Below are 9,341 nucleotides of genomic sequence, written 5' to 3'. Positions count from 1 at the left end.
TACGAAAATTTCAGGACTAATAATGCCCAGAATGTGAAACCAAAGCAAAGTTATAGAATTTTCCAGTTTTAAGAAATTGATTTCGGACATTAAGCATAAAAAAATAATATCTACTTTGTTCAGAATACACAGTGCTTGGATGATTCTGTAACTAACGGCCGTTTCCTGTCAAGAAAATGAACAAAAACGCTCGCAACTTATTCCTAATGACATCACCGAGAGTTCACGGTCGATTCTGAGAGATCCGATTTTAGGAACCAATAAGAAAGATTTAGTTTTAAAACTTGCATTCGTCGATGGCAATTTTACCGAAAATATTACTCGGTTGCTCCGGTTGAGACAGCAAACCACGTGCATGCGTACTGAAACGGAGAAAAATCGATCATGTCAAAGTGCCTTCAATTTTTTGCGTATGCAACCCGGACATTCTCCAAACACGAATAGCTTCCGGGCGCCTTCATCCACTGCATCATTCACTCTCCTGCTTTCCAAGTCTTTAATGCGTGGAGATAATTTTTTCTTTTGTCTTATTTGACTTACCTTTCGTGACTCATTCTTTCAAAAATTTTCTACATGTTAGAGAGAAAATTATGACAATATTTTAAACAGGAAGTCTTATCGATTATTATTTTTTTTTTTTTTAAAAATTAAAACAACTGCCAAATTTTTAGACATCGGAATGGAGTTTGTAGTTTTTGATTCTTGGTGCTTCATATCGTCGTTTTCCCGACGAAGGAACGTAACTCCATTCCGAAGTTGCAAAACTGACAAAAATTATTAAATCTTTTACGAGAATGTACCGGTGCAATTCTCGTCTAAATTTTTCCTAATTTTTGCATGAGATCAGAGGGAAAATCAGTGAAATTTTCAGTCAGAAATACCAAAGATTCTCCCGGTAAAGATGCAATTTGTGAGGGGATAATTGGCAGCATTGAACTGCACTACGTTCTATTGCGCGAGAAACTACAATATGCGCATATGGCTCTATTTAGAGTACGTGTTATACTGAGAGTAAAGACAATACGAAGGCATCTCTGATTGGTTCTCGTATTTTAGGCCTCCACAGTTTCACAAACGGGAATGAAGATTAAATTTTCACCAATTGCAAAGATTATAAACTGGAATGGAACGGACAATGAGGGGCACGGCAAGTTAGAGTGAGAGAACGAAGACTGGAATTTAAGAATGAGTTGATCAAAGATGACAAAAAAAGCTCAATTTGTGTAATCTTTATTCCCATGTGTGACACCCTTGAGCCACATTGTCTCAACATCTCCTCTGCCGTGCTAAGGAAAAACGCCGTATGAACATTCGAGAGTTGCCAAATTTCCCCCATAAAACCTTTATTTTTCAGGAAAGTTGTGCATATTTTTCCTTTAAACTTTCAGATATTTTAGATTAAAGTGCGAACAAAATGTTGTGAAAATTTTGGAAACAAATAATCACGATTTTCTCAGTAAATTCGGTTTTTACCTTAAGAAATTTGGTAACGCCTGAGGTTCAAAAACTAACTTCTAAATCTAAGTTGAATACAAAATAAACAACTGAAAATGAGACATGGTCTCTGAATAACAGCGATGAGGCTCAGTAAGTTACAGTTTCTTTGTAATTTTGTTTTTTCCATTTCCGGTTGAAAATGCGCTTGTAATGGCTGCGAAATGTCCAGGTTCTTCAAGTTTTACTTTTGAGGTCTTAATCCCATTATAAGTATGGATTTTACTACTATAAGTTAATTATCGAATTATTTGCTGTTCATAGGTAAAATTTCGTTTAATGAATGTGCATACGGCGTTTTCCCTTAGCACGGGAGCATAAAAAGATTCTATCTCAATCCCAGCCGAAAGTTAATTCTCAAATTATTTGCTGTTCTTAGGGAAAATTTCGTTGAATGAATGTGTATACGGCGTTTTTCCTTCGCACGGGAGCATAAAAAGATTCTAGCTCGATCCTAGCCGAACGACATAATTTTCCGGCTTGGATGAAACTTTTTCTAGCTTACTCTTTTGCTAGTGACGGTGCGGTGGGATGCTGCTTGGGAACGCACGACGACAAAGACGCGGAGTCGAGCGAATCCGCCCCGGGCCAAGATTTATCGTTGACTTTACGATAAATTCCGCGGCGCTGGCTCCCAGCCCCGGCTCCAGATTGAGAGTGCTCCAGACTCACGCCCAGAATAAAAAGCTCCCGGACTTATTTCGGAAAACCCGCACGATCGCCCGCGCCCGCTTGCCGAACCGAGCGCCAACTCCACCCTCGCGAAATTTCACGCGAGAAATTGCCGAGGACTCCTAAAATTTTCAACATACGAGACAAAAACCGAGTTCGTATCGGATACGCAAATGAACCGTCCCCAAATTACGTAACGCCCTGGGGGGGAGGGGTCGAGGAGAGCGTTACGTCATTTTGTTTTTACGTGTTACACTGAAAAAAAAATCTCGGTGTATTTACTAAGAAAAGGGTAAAATTACCAAGAATGCAGGGTTCTATTTGATCCCAGTTTTTTCTTGGTAAAGTTACCATTTATGGAATTGGTAACTTTACCGAGAAATCTCGGTAAAATTATTGAACTTTTCTCGGTAATTTTACTGGACCTTGGTAAAAACGCCAATTTTTTTTTATCGACTGTGGTAGAATTACCGAGATAAAATGGCAAAGTTACCGGGAATTGATTACCGATTAAAGTGGTATTCTTACGTGAAAAAAACAGTGAAAATGCCGGTTTTTAGGTAAGCTTACCGGTCTGTCTTGGTAAAATTACCAATAATTGGTAAAAAAAGTGACGCGGTAAAGGTACCAACGGACTTTGGTAAAAATGCCGAGAATTTTTTTTCAGTGCGAGCGCCAACTCCATCCTCGCGAAATTTCACGCGGAAAATTGCCGAAGACTTCTAAAATTTTCAATATACGAGACTAAAACCGAGTTCGTATCGGAGACGCAAAAGAAACCGTCCTCAAATTACGTAACGCCCTGGGGGGGGGGGGGTCGAGGAGATCGTTACGCCATTTTGTCTTTATGTGTTAAAGGTTGGGGCCTACGTCACAATAACGTTACAAGGGGTAGGGAGGGGGGTCAAATATGCCGGGAAAAAGCGTTACCTCATTTAGGTGCGGCCCTAAAACGGAGAGGCCAAAATGCGTTATCCACCCTTTCTGCGTCCTACACTTTCCGATTTAGGCAGACGAGAGTAGTGGGATGCACTGGTAAAAAGTATGTTGGATCCAAAATCAAGACGCTTGAAAAATTTGACAAGAAAAAATACTGTTGATTTAATCGAATGTTTGCTTGAATCAGAAGGAAATCTCTCGATTCAAGCAAAAATCCGATTGAATCAAGAAATTTTTTTAGTAAAATTTTTAAGAGTCTGAACTGTAGATCCATGGGACTTTCTTTTCCAGTGTGTGGAATTTTTGAGATGACGATCTTGCTTTGTCTTTAACGTAGACCGTTTTTCTGTGTTCTGAAATCGGAGTATTATGGTCGTAAAAATGAGTTATAACTCTGAGTTGTTGAAGTTCAGATGAAATTAAATATAGCGGTGTAAATGGATCGCATTTAGCAAAAAGGAACCAGAGCGATTACAGTGTTCTCAACATAGTGCAACTTCTCCTTCCTTTTAAAAACACATAATATAAGCACAGTATTCAAAGTCACACAATTATTTTCCTTTAAATTTAACAATTTTCTGATGGATAGCCAAAACTATTTGCTATTTCTGGGAAAAATGTTTGATAAATATGAAGAAGCAACATTTTTGCAACATTGTAATCGCGCTGGTTCCTTTTTGCAAAATGCGATCCAAATACCATTGTAATTAAAAAGCAAAACTATTTATAAAAATACGACATTCTCAAAATTTTGTCAAAAAGCTGTTTTTCAATGAGATACCAGAATATGAACTAAAGTATTTTCCTCCTCGCGTTTAAAGTGTGCTCTTGGCAGCGTGGTCGGAGCGAGCGTCCTGTCGCGAAGTCTGCTCCGGACGTAACTGGGAGCCACTTTGCATTTTCTGCATACAGAGCAGCATCTTAAGACGCCTAAATGCTTTATTCAACTGTCTCCGCGAACAAATGCCAAGCACGAAAAACTACCTTCCGGTTACGGTTACGTAATTAACTTAAAGGGCTTCCGCAGAGGAGACTCCGACAACTTGATGGGTGTGAGCTACGTTCCGGTCATGAAGAAACACTCTCGCTCATCGATGATGTTCAGGATGAGATTTGGAAATAATCTCACGATGACGGGTAAAACTAGAGTCCCTTTATACTGAGAGTAAAGACAGTGTAAATCCATTTCTGATTGATTCCCGTATTTTAGGCCTCCACAGTGTAACAAACGGGAGCAAAGATTACATTTTTACTTGCAAAGATTATAAACTGGAATGGACCGGGGAATGGAGATGTTGCATGTGTGAGGAATCTGTGATTTGACTGTTGACTCTTATGTAAAAGTTTGCGAGAAAGACGACGGTGCCACTGGTTTTCTCTGAAATCAACTCCCAAGATCAAAAAAAGCTCTCAAGTTGAGGCCAAAACGGAGGGGATGTACTACGCTATCCTGAGAGTCCACCTCTACATCAAGACAAACTCTCCATGCAAAGATAGAGAGCAAATACATTAGCAGTGATGCCGTGTTTTCAGTTTTGGAGTCCACAAATAAAGTGGCAGCCCTGTAAATGTATTTGCTCCCTATCTTTGCATAGAGGGTTTGTCTCGATGTAGAGGTGGACTCTCAGGATAGCGTGGGATATCCCCTCCATTTCGGCCTCAGCTTAAGAGCTTTTTTGAGCTTGGGAGTTGATTTCAGAGAAAACCAGTTTCACCATCGTGTTTCTCGCGAACTTTAACATAAGAATCAACAACAGTCAAATCGCAAATTCACACATGCAACATCTCCATTATGATATGTTCTGTCAAACGGAACTAAGCGCCATGGAAAAGCATTGCGAGTATAGGACGGAATAAGCCGGATGCCCGATTCCGCCGCCAATCCAAGCCCCCCTCTACCTTCCTCACCCTATGGCGCTTAGTTCCGTTTGATAGAAATACGTCCAAATGAGAGAAAGGTTCAGTTTCATGAACCGAATAAGTTGTGTCCATATGGTGCATGCTTTGCACAAAGAAAGATGATCAGAAAAAAAATACGCAGTAAAAATTAATCGTGCAGTTAAATATGTTAATAGTCAATGAGTTCAAAACACAGATTACAATTTCTCTACAATAAAAGCTTGCAATACCTTCAATTTCGGTTCAAAAATTGAGGAGGCTCTGAAGTCTTTACTTAAATCGGATGGTACTAAAAATGAGACTTTTGCAAATACCATTTTCATACCATAATCATCTTTAGTAAGCAGCCAATGATATTATATTTAGATTGGATAAAAATATAGATTTTTAGGATTGAGATGCAGAGGAAATAAGGACGTTGCTTTCTTAGGTATATAGAAAACAAGCAAATTCACTTGGAGGATCCTCAATTCATGAACCGTGGTCGACGAAAATACTTTAACTCATGGAAAATTGAAGGAGAAAGTTGAGAAAAGGAATGATTCGTAGACCGTTACTTCGACAATCTCTCAAAATTTTCAGTTTCCTTTTGTAACTGACGTAATTTTTTAATCTCATCGTTCAATTTTCTGACCTCTCTTTTCTTGGCTTCAATGATTTTGCCCATTTCCTCGGCCTTCTTAAACGGTTCCAGGTCTCTCTGCTGTCTAGCATGGATAAACTCAGCGTTGGCTTTCCTCTCTTCTACAAGTGGTCGCGACTTTGTCTCGTATTCGTCTTGGATCGCGGCGCGTTCCTTCCTCTTTTCCTGCAGTTGTTTCTCCCATTTTGCGATCAGCTGAGGATTGTCTTCGTGGCGGATGATTTTCTTGTTGAGGTCCTTGATAGCACGGTCAGTGTTTTCGGATGCATGGAACCATTTGTTCCACACCGTCTCTAACTTACTATTCAGCACGCTCTGCTTTTGGAAATAAGGCTGAAGCTCTTTTTTCTGCTCTCTGATTTTCCTCGCGCGGGTTCTGTATGCCTCGTTCAGGATACTCTCCTTCTCCTTCTCCAGGTTCTTAAGCTCGGCCTTTTTCTCTTTCAATTGTTTTTTGAGAATCGCCAATTCGTCGACCGGTCCATTTTCTGTTTCGGCCTTTGTGGGACTTGGGGAAACTTCGACATTGTCACCTGTATCCTTTGCGAGGGGTTCATTTCCTATTTCGGCCTTTGCGAGATTTGGGGAAACCTCGACGTTGACTTCATCTTGAATCGAGTCGGAAGCGCATGGAGAAAACTGCACCTAAAATATAATATGAAAAAAATTGAGTCAGTGAATTTGGCTACGATAGAAGTTTTTGCTCCAGTTTAATTCGTTTGCCCATGTCTAAAAACGAGGGATCTGCTGCTGAAAGAAAGTTTCATTTCTATTGGAATGAGAATTTTTGACGCTGGTTAAACATTCAAAAAGTTCAGTAAGGCCTATTTCATCAGATTTTCTCAATTTTACCGTGTTGGGAACGTCAATCGATAAGTGGGAACTCTATATGAAATGAACCTTTTGAAGAGAATTTTATGACCCATGGCCAAAGAGTTTCTTCGCATTCAGTTATGGGGTTCAATTAAAAGAAAAATTTGAATTTTGAATTTTTTAAAATTGAGAAAACCCACGATCACATTTTTGCAAATATCTCCTCAACGGTTAATCCTACGAAAAATACAAAAAAAGAGGAGAAAAACAGCAGAGAGAACATAAAATTTCCCACCGAAATCACCCTCCCTTTTCTTTCATAGCTTAATTTTTTGGTCGTAAAATTAACATTTTCTTCCAAAATTAGCTGGAAAAAGGCGCATTTTTGCTGATTTTGGAACAAACTTTAGTTCATATTAGCCACAGTTATCTGAGAAAAAAACTGTTAAACTCATTGGAAAGAGCGTAAAATTAACTTTTAGAAAACTTATGTCAAAAGTTCAACAGCTTGATTTAATTCTGACAAACAGAATTTTATTAGCTCCGCCCTTAAAATTAGATTTTGAAAACCTAATAATCTAAAAACCACCTTGTTACACAGTTCGGGCCGCGTTTTTAGGTTTTCATATTCTTATTTTAAGGACAATCCAGGATTAAATCAAGCTTTTGAACTTTTGGCGTATGATTTTTAGAAGTTAATTTTACTCTCTTTTCAATGAGCCTCACAGTTTTTCCTCAGATAATCGTGGCTGGAGATATGAACCGAAGTTTCTCCCGAAAATTAGCAAACATGCACCTTTTTTCAGCTAATTTTGGAAGAAAATGTTAATTTAATGACCAAAAAATTAAGCTAGGAAAGAAAAGGGAGGGTGATTTCAGTAGGAAATTTAATTTTCTTTCTGCTGGTTTTTTTTTTTTTTTTTTTTTTTTTTTTTTTTTGTGTATTGTAGGATTAATTGTTGAGGAGATATTAGCACAAATGTGATCGTGGGCCTTCTCAATTTTGAAAAATTCAATTCAAACGCTTCGCATATTAGGGATTAATATTTTGATCAATTTAGCCAATCGGAGTGTTGAACAATTCAAAATCCATTCTTAACTACTTGAAAAACTTGGCGAATCGTCGAAATTTATATTTATTCTGAGGCATTTGTTAAAAATTTCTGATTTAAAAACTAACCCGTAAAGTCGTAGTTTAACGCTAAAGCCATTATTTAAGATGCAACAACATTTCCTTTTTTTTCATCACTGCTTTACCTTACATTGTAAAAATCGTTCAGGACTATTTGGTTACGCGTTGAATCCGGCCCAGAGTGGTATCAACTCAAAGGTACGCTTTATATAATTTGATGGACCCTGACACTTGTTTGCAGTGAAACAAATGTAAAACGGTGGAAAGGATAGGGGCCCATTCAAACTCCATTTTGGCCCAAAATTGATCCAAAATTTAATTTGAAAAAAAAAAAAAAAATCAACTGATTGGCAAAATTATTTTGTACACTTTTACATAGGATCTTAGTTCAGTCTGGAAGGTTTTTTTTCTCGATTAGAGTGATATTCAGTGTTTAGAATTGGGTCTCTTTATACTTTTACACGGAAACCTTAATTTTTCTTACATTTCTTGCAATTTAATGTGGTGAATGTGAAGTCCATGTTGATTATCTTGACATATGTTATTTCTCGACATGTGCGCAATAATATATTCTAGGGAAAAATTCGGAGCGTTTTTCCGCCCATGATTTAAAAAGAGCTACTGCATTGTGCAACTGCATTTTGAAACTGCATTGTCGTGTGTATCTTTTTTCAGGTGAATTCACAAAAAGGCTCAAATTTTATCAGAAGATCCTACCGTCATCATGCAATACAGCTTTAAAATTGAGTCAGTCATGAAGATTTCATAATTACAAAACGTAAAATTGGCTGCTCTGAAACTATTTTTGAAAATTTTAAATTGAAATGCCCAATGAGGCCTATAGGGGCATTTATCAGTTGTAAAAAGTTTTAATCTGAACCGTTAATTCCGATGATTGGGGAACACAATCAATCTAAAGAAAAATATGATGAACCACAAAAAAACACTGAAACTTAAATCGAAACAATCGAACTTGAATAATTTTTACAGTACCTGAAACAGGGCGATCAGGAGCAAAAGAAGTAACGGTTTGTGCTTGTAACCCATGACTGCGTACTTGAGACTGAAAAGTGTTGGTTTCGAAACCCTTTTTATATTCGATTGTACTTAGGCCTTCTAAGGTATAATTGATCCACGACCTTCAAAATGTAGTCTGGTAAATAGGTGCGTCAGTGATTTTTACTAAGAATTCTAGTGTGGGAAGCTCTTGTACGCCCACCCCATATTTAGAGCAACTTACGTGTGAACTTTTTCTAGGAAAGGTACATCAGTGGTTGCAAAGTTTCATTAGTGAGGCCTGCTACTTTTTTTCGTGCCATGAAGAGCTCAGGGTGCTGATGGAAGAGGGCCTAGAGCTCTTTTCAGATGACTTCTCTTCTTCTGCTGGATGCGCCGTATAGGGAATTCCCAAGTCCATCGCATACAGCGAAAAAGGCAGAGTTATCTACATACTCAAGTAGTAAACCGTTTTGACATCTTGCAAATCTCATGTATTGCTCATCACAATAAACAATTATTTACTAGCACTTTAAAAAGATGCGTGTCGCGTCACTCGGTCCGACCCCCTGAGAGCGCTTTGCACCATTTAAATTAATCTTAGTAGAGCGGCATGCAAAGACTATCTCCTCTCAATATTCGGAAAACTCATTAAAATCAACCTGGCAAGTCATAAACATTTACTTTGTTTAAATGGGAAAATTCTCAACCGTATCACGAAATATAGAAAAACCTGGCTAATACACATTTTCA

At 38.2% G+C, this 9,341-nt stretch overlaps 1 protein-coding gene across 1 annotated transcript; it reads right to left on the bottom strand.

Moving 5' to 3' along the window:
• Positions 1-5,152: 5,152 nt before the first annotated feature.
• Positions 5,153-8,711, bottom strand: LOC109040686 (uncharacterized). The gene is made up of 2 exons (XM_019056691.2): positions 8,586-8,711; positions 5,153-6,292 (listed from the first exon to the last, which is right to left on the bottom strand). The coding sequence occupies exons 1-2, from the start codon at positions 8,637-8,639 to the stop codon at positions 5,558-5,560; spliced, it is 789 nt and encodes a 262-aa protein (XP_018912236.2). The 5' UTR covers positions 8,640-8,711; the 3' UTR covers positions 5,153-5,557.
• Positions 8,712-9,341: the final 630 nt, after the last annotated feature.

This window comes from Bemisia tabaci, chromosome 5, assembly GCF_918797505.1.
Source record: "Bemisia tabaci chromosome 5, PGI_BMITA_v3".
Lineage (NCBI taxonomy): Eukaryota > Metazoa > Arthropoda > Insecta > Hemiptera > Aleyrodidae > Bemisia > Bemisia tabaci.
Note: the sequence above shows the minus strand (reverse complement) of the source record. Positions and strands in the feature narration are given on the sequence as shown.